The sequence below is a fragment of the Nothoprocta perdicaria genome, unplaced genomic scaffold (genome assembly GCF_003342845.1).
Source record: "Nothoprocta perdicaria isolate Ctin4 unplaced genomic scaffold, notPer1 scaffold_11, whole genome shotgun sequence".
NCBI lineage: Eukaryota > Metazoa > Chordata > Aves > Tinamiformes > Tinamidae > Nothoprocta > Nothoprocta perdicaria.
The window spans coordinates 5,649,358-5,674,860 of NW_020454205.1; the positions used below are offsets into that span (position 1 = coordinate 5,649,358).

At 43.3% G+C, this 25,503-nt stretch overlaps 1 protein-coding gene across 1 annotated transcript in view; it reads right to left on the bottom strand.

Moving 5' to 3' along the window:
- ERBB4 (erb-b2 receptor tyrosine kinase 4) overlaps positions 1-25,503 on the bottom strand; it is a 230,684-nt gene that overhangs the window by 83,242 nt on the left and 121,939 nt on the right. The window contains 5 exon segments of the mRNA XM_026048458.1: positions 3,750-3,848; positions 4,920-5,042; positions 7,311-7,443; positions 19,355-19,429; positions 19,551-19,595. Of these exon segments, the coding sequence (XP_025904243.1) occupies positions 3,750-3,848; positions 4,920-5,042; positions 7,311-7,443; positions 19,355-19,429; positions 19,551-19,595 (475 nt within the window).

Below are 25,503 nucleotides of genomic sequence, written 5' to 3' on the forward strand. Positions count from 1 at the left end.
CAAACTGTCTTCATCTCAATGAGCTCAGGGACTCCCAGTGAACTCCGTGCACGCAGACTTGTGCTTGCAGCCTCTAATTATTTTCTAACAGATAATGGAGCATTTAAGTTCAGAGAGGATAGATTTAACTTGTAAGCGGATCAAAAGCCTGGATAAAAATTACAGCTTCTTGGATTACTCCTTGGAAACATCAAGCTTATGGGTAGAGAGGGACCTCAGCAATTGCTGTTTCCCCATGACAAGTTTCCTGAGGGTTTTTTTTTCTTTTTTTTTTAGATTCTGATGTTTCCCAACTGTGGCATGACTTGGGAATGTATTACACTGCAAGCAGAGCATTTGGTTGGAAGTCAAATCATCTGATCAGGCCAAAGGCTACTTGGACTTATCGAGCAATCCAAACACAGTTAAATAATTTGAGACGGATGGGAGAAAACTGTTTTTGCAACTCAAATTGCAAATCCCTGTTCTACTGTCACTTGTTTGCCTTGTCTTCTCGCAGCAGGAAGGCTGTTCTCTCTGTCAGAGCTTGGGAGCCTCCTATTTCCTTAGTGTTGCCAGCCCTCAGGCTCGATGGGACCTCTGTGGTGGTGAACACTAGGTAAGTGAGCAGGGAGCAGAGCAAAAGAGGAGCAGCTTGATGGGAATGTCTGGAAAAAGTGGGAAAACAGACTCTGCTGCAACACCCAGAAGAAAAATTCCATACAGGGAATGTCCTTTTTTGTGTCAGCCAATTCATCATCTCCTGATGGGAGGTGTCTGGCCAGGTGCTAACATCATGCACTGCATCATTAGAGTCATTAAAGCCCCATTAGCGGGTGCTCCGAGTGCTGAAGTGACAGCCCAGGAGCCAGCCTCTCATTCTTCACTCCTTTGGCCCAAGGTGGAGCAGCAGGTCAGCAGCTCGCAGAGCACCTTCCCGCTCGCATCCTGCAGGCAGCACCAGTTGGACCCGAGCCTGCAGGCCGGGCCACTGCCCTCGCCAGCAGCTCTTCCTGCAGGTAAGTTCTACTGCAAGCACAAGGACACAGACAGCTGAGCCAGAAGTGACTGCTGACCAGGGCACACCTGCACTGCACAAGCCGTTGAAAAACTGAAAGCCAAGGGTTTGAGCCACCATCAAGCCACCTCCTTCCCACCAAGCTCCTGTCCCCGTTGATAACCAGTATACAAGACACTCGGACAACACGTCTCTCATACAAGATTACACATTTTCACAGAATCACAGAATGTTCAGGGTTGGAAGGGACCTCTAGAGATCATCTACTCCAACCTTCCTGCTCAAGCAGGGGTTTTTCTAATAGTATCACATACTCTCAAGTTTTCGCACAGTTATACTGGCTGAAACCTCAGAGTGAGAAGGGGTGATACACGTTTTCCCACTACAACTTACTGCAGAGCAATGAAGACATTAAGCTACCTCGTCTCCTCCCGATAACTTCTCCGTTTAAAACTATGTCCTCTCTGCAAAAGGAAGGACTAACCACATTAAAATCATAAACAATATCTCAGTCCTCCTATTATATAAAAGGTATCTCCTTAAGCAGCTTATTTCAGAAAATAGATTACTTGGTTAAGAAGCGAGATAGCAGGAATTTCTACACAATCACACGAGCAATTACTCAAAAGGATGAAATTAAATCTGCCTCCTCATCAAGCCTACACAGAAAAGGATGTTATAGATTACTCTACATACATCAAATGCAGTGTTAACACAAAATACCTTGGCACTTTTCACTGTGACTTCTATCACAATGGCGAGGTTATTATTATTCCAAAACTCAATGTTATTTTTTGCTCACCTTCTGACCACTGCATCAGAAGCCCACGGAGGACTGTCAAAAATAGAACTTCTCCTAATGTAGCTGCACCTCAGTTATCATCTCTCCTTTCCAAAAACCTTCCTAATTCCTGAGCTGTTTATCAGACATTATGATGTATACCCCAGAGGCAAACGTTGTCCACTGAATTAAGGCAGGCAACTCTGCCTTTCAACGGAGACTATATGTTTTATCTGGACAGTGCTTCAAGGTTACTCAACACCAAGAAAGGAGATAACAGCATTATTTTTCTACTATATAAATACACAGGATCCAGTCCTGCTACGAGCTGAAATATTGCACTGACTCACTAAGTATGACTTAAATATTAAGTACAACCAATTTGCTTTGCTGGAGGCCAGAACGCAGAGCGCTGAACGCTGCCAGCAGCCTCGAGCACAGCTCCTGTTCAGGGGGCTTCCACTCCCTGCACACTTGCTTCAGAAAAACGTTGAAAACCAGATCTTTTCTTTCTGGAGATCAACCATTAGCAGCACTCTTGGTCATTATTTTGTCCATTAAGCAAACATCTCATCCTCCTTGTCCTTTTAGGGCAATTCATTCCTTTCGAGTGCAGCTGAAATGCTTTTCTCTTTTGTTATTTTTGTGCACAATGATTACTGATGTCATCAGCATGAATGTGTGGTGCTCTGTGCAGAGCACAGAATATACATTGATCTATACAGCCTTAGCTCGCCTGCTTGAAAATTCACATGCAATAATTTGTCTGAAGTATCTACAATAGTAATTGTACAGATCTACTCATTTCTACATGACAATGTAGACAATATAATGAGAATTAAATCCCCTTTTGGTTTATAGTCGTGTTAGTGCTAATCAAATTAAACTTACACACTGAACAGATCTTCAAGATGTAAAAGTACAGTGTAATTTTAAAGTCCACATGAGGAATCTAATAATTCAGGAGTTACAAAAACGTGCAAATTCCTGTGACTTGTCAAAAACTGCCACTGCACATGGCCTGCATGTTCAGCGTGTCAGTGAGGTCCAATCTGGACTCAGAAATCAACACTGAGCACATGGTCTCTGAGAACATAAAACATCTGAAAAATTAGCATCTTTGCTTCTTACTAACGATCTTCTAGATAAGGAAAATAAATGGGCTTTTAAAACCCACTGTATTTTCACAAATCTTTTCCTCCCTTCTATGCTTTGCTGTTGCAGACAGCTCCCAGGTTCCCAGTGCTTCATTCTGAAGAAGATTAAAGCAGGAGAGAGCTGAAGCTGAGCTGCTGAAAGCAGGGCTCTACGCCAGCGAAGACTCAACTCCATGGTGTGACGCTCCAACACAACAACTCTTACTCACTTCTCTGCCACAGGAAGATAAAGTATCTGCTACGTAGACAGAAGAGACTCTGCTTTCTGCTGTTGGCATGCCCACCCATAAGAAACCTCCAGGCATTTTAAGGCCCATGATATCAGCATGGTGAAAAACCCAGCCCCTCAGTAACACCGTACCCAATGTACTTACTGACAGTTCTGGAGAATAAATATCTACCAACAGTGAACTGCACTGGGCAGAGGACTGCACCATGGAGATATGTCTAACTGTATCGTTTCAGTGAAGCGGAACTCACCTATTCTCAGGCAAGGCTGCAATTTATTTTATTTTTAAACACTGCTGCAACAGAGAATGCTACGCATTCATGTCATGCATGGAGAGCTCATCAAGGACTGTGGGCAAGAGGGAGATGGCCCCTACGAAAAATATTTGAACAACTAAAATTTTTCTAGGGACATGGTATTGTAGAGCTGAACATCAGGACAATGCTGGTCCTGCTCACAATCTTTCCTCTATTATTTAAAAATAAGGAAACAAAAAAACAAGCAGAAACTTCTTTTTGCAATCTCTGTGTTCTACAATGAGGACCCCCCTCTAAGGCTAAGTGAAGCGGATCATGTCCTACTTACGTCCATAAATTCCACATTGGCTTTGGGACCAGTGGTCTCATTGAGGATCTTAATGGCCACAGGAATCTTTACAGTTTCTCCCTCAGGGACCCAAATACCCTAGAAAGACAAGGAAAAATGGCATTAAGACTAAAAAGACGACGACAATGACATCTTCATTCAGAGACTCCTTCTCATTGCATTTTGTTATGGACTGGGCAGTATTTTGTTATGGACTGTGGAACCTCTTAAGACAGAATACACAAGAGTTATAAAATAAAAACATCCATAAAACTAGTTTTATACAAGAGCAAGACACTTAGGCAACATGAAAGATTTATTATTGCACCTGTTTTGTCTTCCTAGTCACAATCACAGTTTTGCTAAGTACAGCAAAACACCTATTGCTTCCCACAATATGAAACAAAAGTCTGGATTTTCTGTACTGTTCTTACACTAAATCCACTTAATTCCAACTCTTGAGTATCAGCAACAGGTAGGTCATACTATAATGTAGACATATCACACCTTAAGAATAATCTATTTTGAGTAAAGCGCTTGAGGGCTATTTCTCTGACCAAATCTTTTCTAAGAATTTAAAGCCAAGATGCCTAAAAAATAAACCTCACTGTTAAAATTCACAAGCTATGCATCTCCTGGGCTGTCTTTCCACCCATCTTTTCTACTGCTGCTTTCTTGACAACTATATGCTACCTGTATCACCTTATTCTGTGCTTCGGACCTGATTATTTCAAAATGTATTCCCATGGCCCTGTATTGCTGTCCCCTAGTCTGCATTTCCTCCATTTTCCCCCAGTTTGAAGACCAACATGCATCAATGATCTGACCTATCTCCTTTCCTTCAGATGGTGTGGTGGCTCTTTGACCTGTTCCTGAAGAACTACCGCATGCCATGTGGATATGGATGTGGCGAGCAGGATTTCTTTAACCAATGAGGAATTTCTTGGGCAGGTTCTGCTCTTAGAACCTACTTGTAAATTAACAGATCTAACCACACCAAGGAGCAACATTTTTATGTCTGATTAAACCTGAAACCAAGACTTTAGCCTGAAGACGTGCTCCTGCCACATCTCGAATGCTACGAGATGCTCAGCTGCAGTGCAAAACTTCACTGTCCAAATATTAAATGAAGAATGAGCACTGCTGTGCACAGCAAAGATACATCCATACCTTGTACACTGTTCCAAAGGCTCCAGAGCCAAGAACCTTGACGCGTTTTAGCTCCGTTTCCTTCAAGATACGAAGCTGTGCTTGGTTGGGTGCTGTGCCGCTTGGGGTCAAGGGTTCCACGAGCTGTCAAGACAAATCCAACAGTGTTAAATATCTGAAAATGTGACAAGAAGATCCATTCCAACACTGGAATAAAACAATGAGATCTACTGATCTGTCAGGCTGGAGGAGATCTCTAGGAGACCTTTAAAGTACATCAGCAATGCCAAGAAATGAGGAAACCTTATGGAAAAAAAGTCCTCACTCAGTACGCACTAATTCCCAACAGGAATTGTGTGATGGAATTACAAACTAGAAATTGAACTGGTGTGTCACAATGACACACCCCAGGATTTTTGAAATGGAGCAGTAAAAAAATTTTCAGGACAGAAATACGGCATTTATTATGAGTGCAACAACTGCAATTTTTGCCTATTTCAGCGCCTTTCAAGTCAGTCATATTTCCTTTTAACACCCTTGACTTAATGGCTCATCCTGTTTTTATTCTGTTTTGGGGAAGGGACCGCTCTTTTGAACTTCTGCTACACCACCTCGGAGGACAACTTTAAGGACAGGATTTCTTAACAGCATGCCTGTAATTTATCTATTTACTGAAAAAAGGCACAATTAAACATCTGCCCAAGACAAAAAACATGTCTGAAGAACCTTGATGAACGAAGCACAGCACCACTCAGGTCTCAACACGGTGCCACCTCTGCCAGAAAACCAACGCTTCTTGAAAACCAAAATAAAACACTGGAAGAAAAACGCCTTTTTCTTTGCAGGATGAGAAAATAACTCAGTGTTTCTCCCAGTCTAACTGTTTGGAGGCCGCTTCGGGCTTTCCACGCTGCCTGTCTGCAAGGCTTGACATGCTGCAGTCTGAGCTCAATTACTGCTATGGCTCTGTTAGCATCGTGGATGCTTCCTTAGCTGACCCGGCTGCTTTTGTTCAGTATCACTAGCTGGAAATTAGCAGAGGAAGAGAAAAAATTAACAAAAATAACCAGCAACAAGTCAGGGAATCACAGAAATAACTTGTGAGGTGTAATACTGTCCTCTCTCTTCCTTTGCAATTAGATGCCCAGTGTTTAGGTGGTAAAAGAAGGTTTGCTGCAAGAGAAAAAGAGTTAGAGAGACAGTATTTCCAGCATTTCCAATATTATTTCCAGTATTTCCCTATTTCTAGTCTGCAGAGGATGAAATGGCTTCTCTGCCACAGTCGGCCAACAGAGCTGTGGCAGGGAGGGGAAGTGCTGGGGATAACCTAATGCTTGTGGAGTTTTATTGAGAAGGAGCCACGGAAAGAGCAGGTCTGCCGTAGCCTTCAGCCAGAAATAAAGTCTTTAGCTGGAGCCGCAGCAGTCTGTTTGTTTAGCTGAGGATGCTACTGACTCAATTCTCAGTTTCTAAGCCCAGATAACAGCTTTCCCACACGTTCGGCAGGAGACTCTCCTCCCCGAGGAGCTGCTGTCAGCCACAGCTTGTGTCTGACCAAAAGCAGAATGAGACTTGGGACTTTCAAGCCAGTATCTTCCAAACGCAATGAAAAATCCGTGCATAAATCACTTCAGTTTAAGTAGGGGCTCATACCATGGCAAGATTTATGCATCTAAAAGCACTGGGTATTTCTCATATTTTCTAAATAACTGAACAGTATTTAACAAGCAACACAAAATCCGGTCAAACACAAAGCTACCTAAGGAAACAGACAGGGGATTCATAAATCATTTGCTCCCAGGCTACGCAGTGGAGATAAATGGGAGCAGGACCCTTATGATAAAACAGAACAGAAAACAGCATAAATAATAAAGCTCTATCAGAGACTCACTGGCTAACAGTATTCCTGAGTTTTACTTAAGTAGAGGGATCCTAGTTCCATAGTATCATCACTGCTAAAGTACCTCTGATCTGTAGGGCTTAGGAGATCTAGTAATCACCTTTGCAACAGCTGAAAGATAAGATTTGACACAGGTTTTAACATTTTTTTTTCCAGAGTGCACTCTCCATTCCTGACAAATCCAAGGGCTGCATGGAGTGGCACAGAACCGTGCCCTACAGCTCCATTACCTACTTTCTGCCAGTACAGCTGTGGAGCTCGTCCTGCAATCCCCTGCCAAGTCCTCCTTGTTTTATTAAACACATTTAATTTATCAAACAACTCGACGAAGTATGCACCATAGAGGTGATACAGGCACTGGAGCCAACAGCCCTTGATGAGCTCTTGAAGAGTCGTTGCACAGACTCCACTGGTAACTACACTGGTCCTGAATAGCCTTGATACAAAACCAGACGAGCTCTGTGGATGTCCCCAAACGAGCAGCTACCCCTGGAGCAGGGACGAGTCCTCACCTCGGTCTCCAGGAACCTTCGCAAGGCCCTCTTCTTTTTAATGCTCTTGCGCCGAACGTACACAGCAAACGTCAGGCCCAGGATGACGATGATGAAGAGGCCACCAATAACTCCTGCCGCAATCAGAGGAGTTCTAGCAATCAGAATTAGAGACTTTATTGGGAAGCAGGGAAAGAGACCAAGGAATAGCTGGGTATATAAAACACAATTCCTAGGAAAGCTTGTGAACTGTCTTACAAACAGAGTTTCTAAGTCAGTCCAAATAGGAAGTCAGGGGAAACACAGTAAGATGCAATATTGCTATTTTATTTTTTTAAAGCAGTGTATCAGTTTTACTGTTTTTCAAACCACCATGCACATGGGAGGAGTTGTGTGGACAAGGTGACACAACATGCACTTTGATGGCAAACGCAAACCTGCAATGGCAAAATGAGCACAGAGGCACCTGCAAACACTTTAACTAGGTTTACTCCTCCTTGAGCTCCAAGTGAATTAACTCACAAGCTTGTGCACTTAGGGGAGGGAAAAAAAAAAAAAGCAGACGCACCACAACAAACACTGGAACAAAGGAGGTCATTCCTACTAGGAAGCAGCCTCTCAGCACTCTTGGTTTATTAGCACTAGGAATAAATATTTGGGTCAGCAGTTAACGGCTGCACCTCTCTGGCTTTGCTGTTGCTTTTGAGGAGAGCCAAAGCCCAAAGCGAAAGGCCGCCGTGCTGGCTGGAGCCAGCAAGCTCCGGTGCAGAACGCCAAGCCTGGCTCCGCTTCCGCACAGCACTGTCCCTCTGCTGTGTCCGTAATTCCCGCAGCTTTCCAGCTCTCCAGCAGCACCACCTGCGGTTATTAACTGGCTTTTCCAGACCGCCAAGGCGCAGCAGGCTGGAGTTAGGCAGGTCCCACACGGGCACCAGAAGGACAGCGGTTGCAGAGCTTCACCCGGCCTCACTCAGCGCCCACGTCTGCAGGTCCTCATACACGAGTGGAGAGAACCAGGCTCCTGCCCAAGGAGAAGCCAAAGCACGAGGGGCAAGTGTCTGTACTTGACTACTCTGGCATTTGGAGGGCAGAAGTCATCTCAAAGGACCTGACACATCCACCCCAAACTATGGCCCTCTTCATTTGACGTGGGCTTTCCAAGATGCTGACATGAGAAACTCTTTCGTGGGCAACCCTGAAGAGACCTGGGCATCAAAAGCTTTAGGAAACTAGTTCTGACCAACGCTCTTCAACAGAGGGATCTATTTTCTTTACATTGCCTGAAAAATCATATTTCTAACATGAAACTACAGACTGACAGAACAGGAAAGAGACCTCCAGGCTTTGAAATGCTTATTAATAACCATCATAACAGCTGTCAAAATAAATAATTACAGTTTTATGGTACCATGTACACTGAAAACATTTACATGATAGACCATTAGGAGTAAACGGTTCCAAAGGAGACATAATGGCTAGTCAAGGAAATAAAATGAAGTTCTAAACTGCTTGCATCCCTTTATTGTTAAAAGTATAAAGGTTCAAATGAATGTTTATGATCCACCATGCCAACTCCAACCAACTTTAAAAAGAAATTCTAATTGTTCTTAGTCATTTGAAAGAAAACGATTCAAAAAACCTTAAAAATAACCAAACAAGAACCTTTTACTCTAGTCATTAACGTCAAACATTTTTTAAAGAGTTGAAATTCACCTACTTGCTCGAGCCCCTCTGATCTTTAAAAGGCCCGTAAAGGAGGTTAATTACTTTGAAGTGCAACCCTTAGCTAGTCAAATATTTGTAAGTAACTCAGCATTTCAGTGGTCTGTGTATTCTACCCAAAACTCCAGGATCTGCATATAAACAGATCATTAAGCTACAGAATGAAGCATAGGAAGAATACAGAATGCCCAAACCACCCCCATAATTAAGCCCTGAACAAGCAACTAAAATGCAGAAAAAGCTCTATTTTGAACACAATTAGTGAGCTGCAACCTTCACCCCCCGCTCCGCCACCCTCACATAACAAACCCACGACTATTACTGACCTAAGTCAGTGCTACTAAGCCAAGCCCAAGCCTGACCGTGGAGCAAACGCCAAATCTGGGGCTTCTCTGCTTGCTGGTGCCATCGATGCCCGTCAGGAGCAGGGCTGAGCGTGGCTTCCAGCCACACGTCGAGTTATTTTCCAAGCACTTAGGCTTTGTCTGTGCCACTTACCTGCCTGGGGTTTTTACTTACAGTCATTAGCCGCAGCTTGTTTTCTAAATACTCCACTAACCTCTTCAAGTCTCCTGTACTATATTTCATTACAATCTTCATGTTTGCAATAATTCATATTTAATACCTCTGTGAATTCCATTAACAGGATGTTTACCTTTCTTTTATATTATTATTAAGGTGGTTTAACAGAGATCCCTGCAAGGTGGCGGTGATCAGAGAGGCACCTGAAGACAAAATCTCCCATTTTGCTGTGGTGTTTTAATCCAATCTTTTCTGCCTGTGCACCGAGGGTTCAGCACAGCTGGACACACAAACCCCTTATCTCCAATGGCATTAAAGGCTTAATCCATTTACATTATTGTTGCATTATTGTCACACAGCAATTGCTGTTTGTGAATGCAGCTCGCTGTATTTGCCCATCTCGGGCTACCTCACTGCCAACCTAAAAGTAATCCCACGAAAACTGACAATGTTGATGCCCACACAAAAACTTCCCCAACAAAGAGGAGACTTTAAAATAAATAAATAAATAAAAGCAACGAGACCCTATTTCTCTGTTAAGCCTTGGGAAGGCTCTGGCAAAGCAAAGAGCTGCATGTCAGTCCTGACCATCCAGTGTAAATATGTGCAGAGTTGATCCTAGCTCACATTCCTCCTAGCTGCACCAGGAATCCACCCTTGGGAAGCTGCTCATACAGGTACTACCATCATTTACACACTGGAAAGCCACCTCGGAGAAGGAAAAATAAAATTGATGGTGTTTCTGGGCTTTCATGCTGCTGTAAAGTAGCTGTCCACGAAACGTGGCCCTGAATCGTAATTCCACCCCCATATAATTACTTGGCCATTGCCCACTCCTCCCGCTGCCGAGGAAGACCAACAATTAATGTCTGAAGAAGGTGGCAGTGAAGAGGGAGAGGGAAGGAAAAAAATCACAGAATCACCACATGTGAAACCTCCTGCCTTCTAAACTGAAAACTGCGTGCATATGTGGCTGAAAGTTGAGATTCCAGTAACCCCGTAGGAGAAATGAAGAATATATACGTCTTTCCTAAACATGCACAGTGTTCTTATATTTAGAAGCATCTAATCCTTATCCCCACATATCAAAACTGGGACAAAAAGCTCAAAGTTAGTACGCCAAGGCAGCCAAGGATGCTTCAGAGGGGGCTTGTATCATCATCCCATCCTCTCCAAAACATCAAAACACCTGCAACTCCCTCATTGCTCCGAGCACTGAGTATTAAAGCCTAATTACTGACTTCCATAAGTGCACGGCATTATGACTAAGAACTACAGATCATGGCAGAAGGGCAGAGCAAAAGGAGAGGACACAAGTTTTGGGCCACGGAGACAACTATGCTACAAGGCAGAACACCTGCTTTTCTCTCCCTGGTGTTAACCCACAGTGTGACATGCAAGTAAACTCAGCTCTGAGGCCAAGCTGCTAAAGAGCCCACTTAAGCCTTCTTGCTCCCACTCCCAGTTAAGGTTTATCCATATATCCAAGTGGGATATAGTGATATTTCAGCTTTAATATTTGTTATCCGTGCCTTCTTGTAAGGTTTCTTTAACAAAGCATCAGTTTTTCCTGATGGGCAATTCCCACTTTCCGCAATCCTCATTCCTTCCCTCAGCAGGGAGTTCAGCTGCACTATCAGAGATCTAGCAGACTCGGCTAATCCTAGAATGCTAATCTTGGTATTAAAACATAGAAGATGAACAACTTTGGTGAGAAGGAAATGCAAGTTTGTTTTGAGGAGCTTCTCCCTGCTGTGTAGCCATCCCCAGCAGGCTCCTAGAGCCGGCTCTGCCAGCACATTGGGGTGCTCACGCAGCTGGGTCCCAAGTTTCTGCTTCGTTTTGGGCTTGTTCTTCCTTTTGCAGAACAAGGCTCCCTTCTCCCCCTGATCCGAGGGTGTTTGAAGACTCACACACAATCAGATTAGGATCCTTCCTCCTCCTGCGAGTGATGCTGGCTGATGCCCTGGTGACCACCAGCTTCTCCTTTAGTCCAGAGATGGATAAACCATTCTCAGCCTTGCTGCAACGAGCTGGAGTTAACCCTGGCAGCAGGGAGTTTGAGTTTCTCAGTTTCAACTCCTGGTAAATATATTTGACTAGGAATAAACAACAGCACCTTTCTGACTGCAGTATCCATACAGGGTCTTTTTCACGGGCTTCTTTCCCCATAAACATTTTGCATCCCTGATGTTTTTAGGCTGAGATTTTTCTCCTCTGCCACACAAGGGGGGTTGCTCTTAAGAACTTGCTCAATGACTTTGCTTTGAGACTTGTGCTTTAAGTAAAAGGATTAATGTTGCCTTTAAAATATGCCTAGTCAGGCCCCACATAGCGTAGATTGATTTATCTGTGACAGAAAGCTGGTTCAAACTCACTAGACTGGACTCCAAGGTGAAGCCAGTCCATCAAGAAGACGACAACCCTCTTTATGCACTTGCCCTATTTCCCATTTAGGTTGGGAGGAGCAACGTTTTGCTCACAGACAGGGTGCTGGAACCGCAGTGACGACGGGTGCTGGTGGCTCCCCTGAAACCAGAGCCACCACGCGGGCCCAGGAGGCTGCTCCCTGCATAAAGTGCTCATGTTAGAGGCAATAAATGTGGCCAGTGGTACCCAGGCACCCTGTCCCCTGCCTATGTCCCTGTATGGGAAATTAGGAATGGGAAAATGCACTTTCCTTAAGAAGTGGTAGGCCCCCACACGCCGACATGGGGGTTTGTGCGGCGGCTCTTCATTAACTGGCAATATGGAGAGCAGCTCAAGGCAACGTATTTGACACAAAAGCTGCTAGGTGGCTCGGGGAGCTGGAGCAATGGCATGCAGGGTCAGGATTAAATCAGAAAGTAACCACAGCTTCAGGAGCTGGGGCACACAGATCATGCAGTTCCTGCTGTACAATCGGCCACTTAAACTGAGCATAAAAAGAGCATTTAGGGCAGGTTTTTGTAACATTTTCCTCACTGGAAAACACTGTAGTTTTGGTATCTATTATTTGTTCTAGCAGAAGTGGCGGGGCAAAGTTACCCTCACCCTCCAGCCGGTACAACTTTCCCAGCAGCAGGCTCAACTCAAGCTCACGGGCTTCAGAAACAGCTTCAAGCCGCGCTCAGCTTTGCCCTCGCAGCCTGACTGCGAGGAGGAGCCAATTCCCACCGGTGTTAATGGAAATTCGTTAGCTTTTCAGACGGCAGCTCGCTCCAGTCTAACACATGCCACTTTCTGCTTTGCAGCTTGCAAACAATCATGCAGATAGGTGTCTGCTCACACAAACACTCGGGAAACACGAGGCCTGGAAAAAAACAAGCAGGTCTCTGAGGACACGGGCGTGTGATGAATTCGTTATTCACTTTGTTCTCTGAAACACTTGGTACCCGTGCAGGACATGGAGAGACACCCACTTCATGCTGGTGGTAAGTCAAGCTGCAAAGAACACAGAGCAGCAAAATCACCTCAGTCTATTTTAAACCACCAATAGCAGGAAGCTCCTTCGCATACAGGGCTCCTCTTCCTGCCCAAATCAACCAGTGAGTGGCTGTAAGGAATTCAAATTCCAGTTAAGTGTTTTCTGTAATTGAGCTATGCAACCTATGAAATATCCAAACCCTCCAAATCCCTAAGGGAAACCTCGTCCATCAGGCCCCAGGGTTGGCCTGCTTCTCTCTGTAAGCAGCTCGGAGCAAAAAGGAGCTGCTGGACTTAAGCCCGAGTGCACTACAGAAGGCACATAAAAGAAATATCCACGAATTTAGTTCTTACTAGAAAAAAAGCCCTTCTTTCCACTGTTTAGTATAAAAAAAACTTGCAATCCGATTCAATTATGGGGAAAAATGGTAAGGAAAACCAACAAAGCTTTTTTTGACAGCAGGCTTGTACAGAATCATCCCTTACAGCGTGGCATGCCCAGGGATGCTCCTAAACCATGGCGTGTTGCTGCTCTCCAGCAGTGCTGCCGTGGGGCAACGCGAGAGAGGCAGACGCGGAGCCTGGAGCATCCGCCAGCTCCTCGCCACTGGGGCCAAACTACCAGCACTTCCTAAGGGTCCGTTCGGAGAAAAGGGTCAACTCGGAAGCTCTCAACCACCCACCTTCCCTCCCATACCCACAGCCACCAGAGGAATCTGTTTCTCTTCACACATTGTAAGTGGAGCCAAGAAACTCAGGTTTTTAGAGTACTGCCCTTAGTCTCTATTCTCAGCTGTATCTATGATTTCTTTTTCCCCCCCCTCATTTCTGTACACTGCAACCTCCTATCATCTCGATAGTCACAGATGTGACTTGATTAGAAAACCAGCTTGTGTCCGTGGTAAGGATACTGCTCAGAGTAACCTCGACCCTAGAACAGCTGTTTTATTATGATTACTTTGCAGGACAGTATGGTCCACGTGAAGGTGAATGATCATTCGGTGAAACGGTTCCTCCTCCTCCCAAATTTTGGCATGATGGAGCATTCCAGTATTTATTGCTGGTAATGCCTTTTATATGCATGTTACAGCTGTTAACAATACTCCTCTTCCAATACCTAATAAACTCGCAGAGTACAGCTGGCCAAGCATATGGGGAAACAGTGATCCAGCTTCAAATCCCAGGCATTTTCCTCTGTTGGCCACAAACCTCCTCCTCTCCTGCCCCAAAGCAATACCAGCTGCTGTGGCAGACAGTTGACCCTGTTATTTTCCATGGCTCTTATAGCTCAAGGGAACAAGGAGTAGGAAGGCCCAAAGGCCTTTTCTCTGTTGTGGCTATCATTTTTCAACTTATTTGAACAAACGATTCACATAATTTTACTGCAAAGGTTGACTGTACTTCAGTCAATTTTCTAGCACCTACTACATGAAAAATTTATATATTATTAATAAAATTAATAATCCTTCCACAGAAATGCATTGCCATTTTGCTACTTTCAATGGGCCTTTTTTCAGACTTCAGCCATTTCATTTTCTCCCAGACAGGTGTTCTAGCTTTAATCACACCGAGAAATATTTGCCCGGTCTTAAATAGGCTGTGAAAAGTAAGCACGTGGGGAACATTCCTGCAAGATTATTTTGCTAGATATTAAAAGGAATAATCTACCCCTCATCAAAACGCAGTCCCCTTCCTATCATAGATTTGAGATAGTAGCTTTGACTTGAGAGATCCAACTATACAGACTTGCTGGTATAAATACCTACGATACAGTCACAGCCCATCAATGTTCTGTCCTAAATAAAAACCCCACCAAGGGCTTCCCATCCTGTGCAAAACTTGCTGCTCTTCATCCCCTGACAGGTCATGCTGAGGAAGCTCCAATGCACAGAATTAAGTCTTGGACGGACTCTGAAAAGAACCACGTTTGTCACATAAATTGTCTAAATACAAAAGAACTGGAAGTAAGATTGCAAGCTTTAGTTCTAATTTATGGGATATTAAATATTAACGAATTACTAAGAAACCATTCACTGAGGTTTAAACAACTCTTCTACTTACATATTTCTAAAGCTCTACGATTGTATTTTAATAATAGATAATTTATAACAGCATTAAATCTAAATTAAATCCACATTTCAAGCTATAAAAGCAACCCACTGGAATGCAGCAAGATATGTATACTGTTGCTGTATAATAAAGTCACTTTTTCATGGCATAATCTTATTTCTGCACCATACCATTAGCGTAGCCAAACCTATAAAAGGCACAGAGCAGAAAGCCTGTATTGCCTGTTGAAGAAGAAAACCAGTGATCACCGAGCTAGGACTGCACGTTGTCTTCCACTCAATCCCACAATCCATTTTTGATAGCTGGGAATTTCCTACTGCTTCTCATTTTTCCACAAAGACCCTCTGCGTCTGGTACAACCATCTTTTATTTTTTCTGCTTCTAGTTTCAGTCAAAATTATTTTCCACACAGATACTCAAAACAAACTCCTGCTAAACCCCAGGCAGCAAAACGTTGATTTGACAATAAATGTGACCGCAGCAAAGGTCTAGTTCAGAAGCATCACATTCTCGTGCAGAACGGGGATTTCTCTGACAATCTCTCCTAAAAGGGGGAAATGTAAACTCTGCCCAATTCACAGGCATAGGATCAAAACCAGTCTGTTTTTCCTAATCTCAACTCCTAGGGAGAAAAGAAAAAAAAAAAGATCTCAAAACCCAAAAACCACAATCTGTTTCTTCAACGATCTGTTTTGGTTCAGCATCAGGGAGAGTTATATTAGAAGTACCTCAAGTGTAGCATCTTCTACCAATCAGGACAGGCACACAGCTTAGTTTGAACTCGCAGACCCATTTTTCCTCTTATTTCATACATTTTTTTCCTCTCTGCTCCTCCAGAAGTGACTCTAATTATTCCATAAAAGCACAGGCTGTATGGAGTGCTTTCCTCGGCACAGCGGAGCAGAGCACCACGAGCGCAATGAACACTAACAGTTTATTACAGGTGGGCTTCCCTTCAGCATCATCACCACGGAGCCACTAAGCTGCGGGGAAGCTCTATTGAAGTCACGCTGTGCAGGGAGACAAAGCAGCTATGAAAAGATCTGCCTGTGTTAGGCAGGGTTTACCATTAATTAGCTCTCGTACACATACACAGCACATAAAGCAGCTTTTTTTTGTTGTTTAAGAAGCGAATGTTCGTTGAGAGAACGTCCTTTGTTGATACAAAGGAAGTATTAGCATTGTAATTTGTGTTAACATCTACACATGGCTTTATGCAACCACTTGACAACGGTGGGCCTGGCTAATTAGCTTCTCGTAGCTAAAAGGGAGACACAAATGGAATTTACTTAGGGCATAAATCAACAGAGACATCGCTTGCCTCAGCCTAACACGCTGCCATGGTACTGCTTCCTACCCCGAATCCACCACGGGCTTCTCCCTACACCTTCCGATTTACCACACAAACTCCACCTTTGATCATCTCTCTTCTTTTCAAGTTGGATGAATCATGAGGAGGATGAATATATTTAAAATTCCTTATTCCTTTCACCTAAAGTCAAAACTCTGACCACGGCCTGGCATCAAAGGCTGAGGCAGCTCAGCACACAAGTCCTTGCCTGCTGCATGGGCCTGGTAGCGGAGGGAGGAAGGAGGGAAAGGGGAGGCAGCAGAGACACGAGGTCACCTACACTGTGTCCCCATGGGGCCATCAAGAGCTGTAATAACCACAACAGCAATTTGCCACTAAACCCTAAGTGAAGAAGGGCTCCCTTCTCCCAAGAGCTCTTTTTGCTGGTCAAGACAACACTTACCCCTTCAGAGCAACTGCTTCTGATAGCTAAGAACATGGTTTGAGCCTTCGTGAGGGTGAGCACTGTATTGAAAACAGATTCGGCTCCTCGTGTGAAGGAAGGACACGCGTCCTTTATCACGTGGAGGAAGGACACCTGACCACTAACCCATCATGTGAAACATCTCTGAAGCGGTCTAGAGGAAGAGTAAACAGCCAAAGTGATGCTGATCTAGAAAGGGGGAATAACAGGATTTCTACCATCATTTTGGACAGTACTGTACTCCAGTTAAGGAACCAAAAGAAATGGACACAAAAAGCTATGCAGGAAGCCAATCAATACCTAAAGGACTTTCCTTTCCACAGGACAAAACACATGCACAAGAGCTGTTTGAAGTTTCACTGGAAATCTGGAAAACAAGCTGTGCGATGCACCTCTGATTCCTCTTTATTAAACATGACAGTGACAATTTCTCTGCTCTCCTGCTAGACTCTTGCAAAGCCCTCCAGCCAATGAATCATGGCAACAACAATTTGCAAAGCGCAGGAATGGAAAGAAAAACACTGGTATGAAAATGGAAGCAGATGAAGGAGATGAGAAGGATCTCGTTTGTTTGCAGAAAAGGCTAAAATTAATTTTCTAAGAACGTCTGTGAGCCTAACAAGGGGACAAAATTGGGGACACGAAGAAGGTTCTACCTAAAGTGGCACTATTTTGATTTACAAATCTATCATGAATAAAAAGTATCACTTTTGCCAGTGCAGCTTTGCTCAAAAGGTACCATTTGCACCAAAAATGTACAATTTTACAAATCTAATACATATACAAGTATAAAAGCCCTAGATTTCCTTCTTTGGCTTGAAAGTGAAAGAATACGCGTGGATTAGCATTTTATCACATAAACACTGCAGCAATTTCCTAAAAAAAAGAATGTTCAGCAAAATAGAACCCAAAAATTCCGCACGATCTGAAAGGAAATATTTGAGGCTCAATTGCCAGTCATAGTGAATAGAAAATACTTCGTTTGAATGGATTAAAACATTTAATTTTCACCTCCATTATAGGTAGGTTTATTATGTTGGTAGTCTGCTGAATCAAGGAGACAAATGTTGTGACTTACATAAAATTAAACACAAAATAAGCCTCGTCTGCTGATGCACAACTGAAGCCTGACACTAGAAAACACCTTCCTGCCACTGCAAAATCACGTGTGAGGTCTCACACCTCTAACTTCACTCTTGCTTTTTAAACACAGGGTTCAAACTAACACCTACTGTGTTTAACAGGAATCTTTCCATTGGCTTGGTGGGTACTAGGCAGCAGCCCCAGAGACTCACAGATTATCTGAACGATCCCAGGGCAAAATGAAGTTTTGTGGCTGTGCCAGTTGAGCTGAAGTGTGAACAAGCATGTCCTTCATTTCCAGTATTTTAGTAAGCCCTTTAAATTCATTTAAATAACAATACATCCTCTACTTTTATGCTTAGGGTGAAGTTAATGAAATGGAGACTTTTCAAGCTGATTGCAGGTTTGGAGCATCTCTGTTTGGATGAGCACATCTCAAAACGAGTGCCTCACAAAATTATCTCAAACCAGATACCCCCCAAAATGGAAAGGTTCCAAAAGCACACAAACTTGAAAAACTCAAGTTTTCTCCCATTGCCTAATCACTGATCTCTGAATCATGTCAAAACAGTTACCAATTTAATGAAAGGGATGGATTAGATGGTAGCACTTCTAGAGTTTTGCCCATCACAACTAAACATGTTCTCCTTTAACACAGCTAGAAAGTTGTGATCTCCACAGTAGGTACATACCTTTAAGGACCACTTTATTTTTAATTTTTTTTTTTAAAGTTTCAAATCTGAACTTTAAGCCTATTTGACTTCTATGACAAGGTTAAAAAAAAAAAACTAGTATGTTCAGTGAGGTGAAACTGATCGAAAGGATGCATTTTCCATCTAGTTCTAGCTCCTGACAGTAGCCCCATAGCCTGAAAGTCATATTAACCACTTTGAATTTAAAAATAAACAACACCAATGGCAATAAAGGGTTTTCATAAAAGCAAATACAATGTAGCTAGAAACTTTGGGGATTTTTCCTAAAGAAGTTTGGTTTGGGGATCACTACTGAAAAACACACCTGCTGCAAAGTTATGATTCTTTTAAAGCAGAAAATAAAAAATACCAGATAGCGAATGCAGTGTGAACTGTGCAAGATACTTATATTTGCTGACACATTTACTTTGTTCCACAAAAAAGTATAAAATAAAATGAAGCTTTAACTTTTAAGTTCTGCCCTATAAAAAACACAAAAATGAAAAAAATGTAGATTTCAATCTTTTTTGATTTGTCTTAATCCCAGAATAAATATATAAAATATTTAAAAATGCATTTTCTAATGTCCATAAATGCATAAATCACCTTAACTGACATCTGAATGGTAAATCTGCAAGTTCAGAGGCATGACTTCACGTTGAGGACACATTATATTCTCCGCACGACCTGCATTTTTGGCCAAACTGGATAGTATAACGTTCCTATGGTAACTAGAGAAGGAGCTCATGTAGGGAAAAAAATAAATAAATAAAAATGGAAAAGTGGTGGATGTTACCTAGCATGTTGTGGTAAAGTGGACTGGCGTGTCCATGGATAGTAAATGCAGTCATGACTAGCGGGACCTCTACACCTGCAGGCAATTACAGAACAAGAGACGTCATTTGCCATTCACAAGGACATGCACACGCATGCGCCCTTGTCCACACGTGGAGGATGGGAGGACACACAGGGAACGATGACCCAGCAAGTACCTATCCATGAGGCCGATGCAGTCCTCGAGACGTGGACCTATGCACCTGCAGCAAATCCGATCGAAAACAAGGAGAGAAAGAGAGAAATCTGTTATTTACATATCTAAAAAGCTGGAATCCCCGCTTGGCGCTGCGCTCTTAATTATAATTCTCAAGGGACCCAAGGCACCAGAAATTATAGCCCGCGTCAAAAACAAGTTGTGATGGGAACAATAATAGCAACATAAACAGCGCTCTGAGGTTGGACAAAGCTTGGCTCAAACGGTACTTAAGGCAGGTTTCACCTGCATACGTGGGAGGCCTGACAATAGAGTTGCTCATTTTGGATATACTTTGCATCATCAAACCAGTGATTACTGCACAGAAGCTGCTCATTTGCAACACTCCAGACCTCCAGGACCACAATGCAAAACTTCTTTTCCCTGTAATTGCTCATTCCGTTCTAACTCCTGAGCTGGGGTGACTGCAGGAATATTTTGGCAGCTGACTGTACTTTTATCAGGGAAGCTCAAACGTGCAATTTGGGGATGGGAGAGAAACAGCAAAATAGTGTCTCTGCTGATTCAAGCATCTTCCTCTTCTGATTCAAGTATCTATTCCTCGGATGCTGTCAAGAATCCTCCACCAAAGGAAAACTCAGCATCACTTTATGCAGCATCACTACAGCACAACCCCGGGCAAAGCGCCTGCTTGCAAAACAGGGATATTTGTGGAGTTTCCCAACGCTTTCCAAGAGCAGAAAGTCACTTATGCCATTTACACAGTAGTCCAGATTCTCAGAAACAGTAAGTGGAGTTGAGCTGTTAGGGGTTAAGACAGCCTGACACCACTCGGTGCTCAACGGCCCTCGGTAGTCATGGGGACTGCATCTTAAGGCATCTCCTCAGCTCCTGGCATCTTAAGGAAACCAAGCCACTTACTTATTTAACATTTAACAAGATCATTTTAGTAACAGGATCTTCAGCCATACACGTACTGACAGGTCATCTCCTCCTGTAGAAGCTTAAAACTCACTTGTGCTGAAGCATTTTGAATTTAAGATGTGATTCCCACCTCTCTCTGAGTTTCCTTCTTGGACCTTGGTTGGAGATAAGGAGACTCCTGTCCAAATCTGAAGGGGCTTAAATATGCTCCTATGAGATCGTCTTTCCACTTCCTCATCACTTGCATCTCATCAGCTTTTCCTGCATCTAACTTACCTATCACTTGGTCCTTTTAAAACAAATTTAATGAATCCAAGTGCACTGTCTTCTCCCCGCTTCTGACAACACACATACCAGAATGATTGGCTACCCTATATCTTGTTTGTTACCTTGGATCCTTGTTTGTATGTAAAAGTTGGGACATGCAGAAGGAGATTGCAGGGATTTCCCGGGAATGATCTTCAGCAGCAAACATGCAGATATAAAATGGATTCATTAAATGGTAACGTGGCCAGAAAAATGCATAAAGTGTATAGGGCAGATTTAAAGGCAACTCAAGAGACAGAGAGAATTCTTAACAGGTGGGTTTTTTGGGGAATTTTAGTTGCCTTGGGCTTCAGAGTCTCAATTCTGTCCAGTCTCAGTCCCACGCAACACTTCTTTCTTGCAGGCATTCTCAGGATTTTGAAGAAAAACAGTTCAGTAATGGAGGAAGCTGAAAAAAGTCGTTCAGAGCTTCCATTTCCTAGCCTGTCAAAGCAGCCGAGTTCAGGCTCTTGCTATAAATAAAACGCAGGCCCTCTTCAAATTAGAGGGCTGCGAGCCCATTACTAGCTCCGATAACTGGCAGACAAACATAAGAGCCTATTGTCTTGGAGCCACTTCACAGGGCTACATTTGTTCCCTCAGACTCCTCAAGAATAGGAGCTGAACTCAGCGCTCTGTTTGGACCTCACCCACGTCCGAGTTGAAATACTCCTCATTTTTGTTCTAAACAAAATCATCATCTCCTTCACTGGATTTCCCATTCCCAAGGAGAAGATAGTGCCCAGGTACAACTTCCACCCCTCCTAGTCACACTGCACAGTTCCATGCTCTTTGCCTGGCAGTCCTGCTGTAAATTACAATATTACGTGAAGAATGGCAACAAACACTTGGTTCTATTAACAAGCTGATTGTCACCAGAAAATCATCAGTTATTTTTCCCCTGGAAATAACTGCTTTGGTTCCAGGCTTTTTGACACATGTGAGTACAAGTATAACACAACCATATATCACTTGGGTGCTCAATTCACCCCCAAGGTTCCTTCTTCTGCTTGGGGTCTGCAGGCTATTTTCATTTCCAGGTTCTCTCTGTAAAATGAGCTCATTAATAGGTACGACCCAATTTATTAATGAGATACGCAATATTTTACAATAGCCCCATACAGCTTATATGGAAAATTACTCTTGGATCTCATCCTAGCATTACAGATAATTATCCTCTGAAAGAAAATGATGAGTTAAAACAGTTTTAAAATTGGAGTAACAATGATTTTTTTTCTTCTGAAACGATCATTTTTCCAACTCTCTCAAGAATTATATCTTAAGAAGCGTAAGATAGAAAGATGAGTCTTTAATTTTTCACAGATTTGGAATAGCAAAGCCATTTCTAGTCAGATGACTTCACAAATTTCTAGTCCAGATGACTTCACTTTTTCTTCCCCTCTGGTAAGAAACAAAACTCATTATAAAATGGCATAAATAAGATTAACTCTAGACAAGAAAAAAAAAGCCTATTTCTGTCAAAGACCTGAAAAACCAATGCTATGGATAAAGCCAGTTGAGTCAAAACTTTGGATTCATTTAGGAAAGAGGAACTGCACCTAAGGATGCACCTAAGGAAGTTAAGTGGAGAAGGAGATAGGAGGAGATTTTGGAATGAGAAAACAACAACTCTTCTCTTATTCCAAGTTTGTCCCCATTGAATTTGCATCATGAGGCCACCCAGATTCAAAATAGGTGAATTTCTAGAATTTCTTTCTAGAAACATGCCTAAATTTTATGGATAAGAGAGTCCTTGTGCCTTCATACCCCTGCTGGATCACAGATGTGCTGAAAAGGTTCCCATGACATCTCTGCTCTTGGCTCGGAGAAAATGTAAAAGTTTGGAGAAGAGGAATGCATTTCCTCCAGAAAAAAAGGAAAAACCTGTGAGAAAATCTCTTTCAGGAGGCATGAGAGGAGGTGTCCAGTGGGATCTCCCATTTGTATCTTGCCTGGTGAAGCAGCAGACTGTCAAATGCTATTATATAATTAGTATTTTATTTCTGTGAAAGTGTTCCATTTTGGATAGCTCTGCGAGAAGAGGTGCCAAATGCTTTCTGAACTCTCATGAATTAGATGCAATAGCTGTCTCCTGCGCCCCAGCTCTGCTCCAAACTGGCTTCAAGCAGCTGATGCTTTATCACACAGGTGCAAGGCCAAGAGGAGAGCTCTTCCATCCAAGAAAGTCACTCCTCGACAGTTCTCTTGGTCAAGGTAAGCCCATTAACAGGGCTGCATAACGACGCAACTATTAACAGGAGTAGCCATTACACTTCAATAAAGGAGGAGAGTGGAATAATCTCATCTCACGTTCCAGGGTGTTAAGCAATCATCCGCCTTGAAGAAGTGGTGGGAAAACCAGGCAACACGGAGGTGGGACAGACGCCTGCCTTTGAGACAGCAAAGGCTGGGGTTGACTAGGAGTGAGGGATGAGAACTAGCAGTCCGTTTCAGCACATACCTCGTCTGAGAGAGAGCAGCGCTGCAGGAGAGAGATAATTCCGAACACGAGCAGTGCTCGGCGGCGGCTCAACCCTTCCTGACAAGCACCTCAGCTGCACTGCCAGCGTGTCGGTTTTATTCCAGCAGCTCATCTGACAGAGAGCAGAACAGACGTGCTAGCTGGAGTACAATTATGGCTCCTCGGTGCCATTCTGTTGTGGATCAAATACCAAGAGAGATAAATACCAAGGTATGTTTTCCCCCATATTCTATTTTACTGAAGAATCCTGGTTGGTGGTGCTGGTGGGGGATTTACTTGCTCATTTCTCAAGGAAGGATATGAAGCTAGAGAACTCGGTGTTGGAAGCAAAGGAGACTAATTGATTCCTCTTCTCTCTGTGGGCATATCCAGCAAGATCCTGACAATGTTGGCAAGAAGACGGAAAATGCATAAACCTCAGGCCTCCAGGGCACTCATTATGATCATTGCAGTTTACCAGAACTGCAGAGAGAGCACCACATTCCAGAAAGCCTTGAGAAACGTTAGAAAAGGTATCTATAGTTACCCAGATCTGGGGGGGAGCTGTTTTTAGGAGGAGTTCCAAAACACCTAAGCATAGACACGTTAACCCTTTAATAAGAAGATGAGGATTTCTGTGAGGATTGGTTCTTGACTGATGGCAAAGAGAGCTCATCTGGACGATGACCAGGCTTTTGCCAACGGAATCCAGAAGTCTTTGGCAGCTGGACTACCAGTACCTTGCTGTTGCTCTGGGGATTGCATGTTACACCACAGAAGAGCTTTTCTGACCTACTCAGTGGGAGCAGAAGGCTGCAGATAGGAAACAAGGGAAAGCTGGAAGGTTATGGACAAAATGATAATGTAACTACTCAGCAATCAGGAATGCTGCATCACTAAGGGTTGCCAATGAACACCAGCAAGCTGAGTTACAGCTGCCTAATGCCCTTCCTGCTTGTATCCAGATGAGAGAGAAATCCAGTCAGAGTTTCACCACAGGGTGCAGACGCCTCCCTTCTCAACCGCATTCTGCATGGCAAGGTGAGAGCAAAGAGCCAGCCTGCAAAACCCAGGTGCACATGGGGAACTGGAAGGGAAGGTGTCTGCTCTCCTGGTCCAGGTGAAACAGAGTTGTGCCACAAAAGCTAGCAGGAGAGCAGCCACAACAGAGGAGGCAATAGAAGGTCTTATGCAAGTTTTGGGCAGTGAATCTATTGCCAGCAGCTGAGCTCGTCAGGTTTGAGCAGAACTGGTGCTTCCAACTTCTTTTATAGGCAGGACTGGAGCTCCTGCAGCAAGCTTGTCTTCTTGTGTTGTTTATTCTTACACTCTTCGCCTACAGTAGCAGCATTTTTCTTATTGCATAACTGATTTACAGGGTCTAAGCGGAAGACAAATCTGTAACAGATCCTGGCTGTGTCTTTGCGATCTCACTTTCATTTCCCTAATGGCTCTATTGTAATTAGATTTGCAAAACCAGCAAAAGGTCTCATTTTGAATGGCAACAGCTGTTGACATCAAGATTACATTGAATAATTTACTGGTTTAATTTTAGCTTCTAAACAATAAAAGCCTCCTGTGGAAGATTATTTCATTGGCTGAAGTTCTTGCATTTTTCCCCAGGCTGCCTCTGCCTTTCTTCGAATGCTGGACATCAACTGTCTTGCCAAAAACATCTTCCTGACTTATGTGTCCCAGGCAAAATGAGAGCTGTGGAGCTGTGTATCTGTTTGACTACTGTTCCTTTGTTGCACAAGTTCTTCATTCTGACCCAGATCCAATGTTCTATGGACTTATTCTCAAACACAACAGATGATCTGGGGTAGCTGATGCCCAGATTCAGACTCCTCCACAAACTCTGATTTCAGACAAACCCTTTGCTTTAGTTCCCATCTGTAAAAGGGAGCAGTAACTCTTTTTCTGTCTCCCAAAAACCGCTGCAGGGGTAGTCCATCAAAATGAGGGAGCTGGGATAAAAACTCTGTCAACAAATAAATACTCAAGTCATTGTACAGGCCAACATTCACACAAATGTCAAGAGCAACATTTGATATAAAGCAGCGCTAGCTAGAAGGAAATGTAAGAGCACTGCTGTAAGCTTTTCAAAGCGGCTAGAAGGCTTTTTTTTTTCTTTTTTTTTTTCTCCTGAAAAGCTGCTGGACATTCATGACTGGAACCTGAATGTAGTGACAGACCTGAAAATGAAAAGTTACATTTCTGCTGCCTGCACAGACACTATTTTCTGGAATGAGGCAAATGCTTT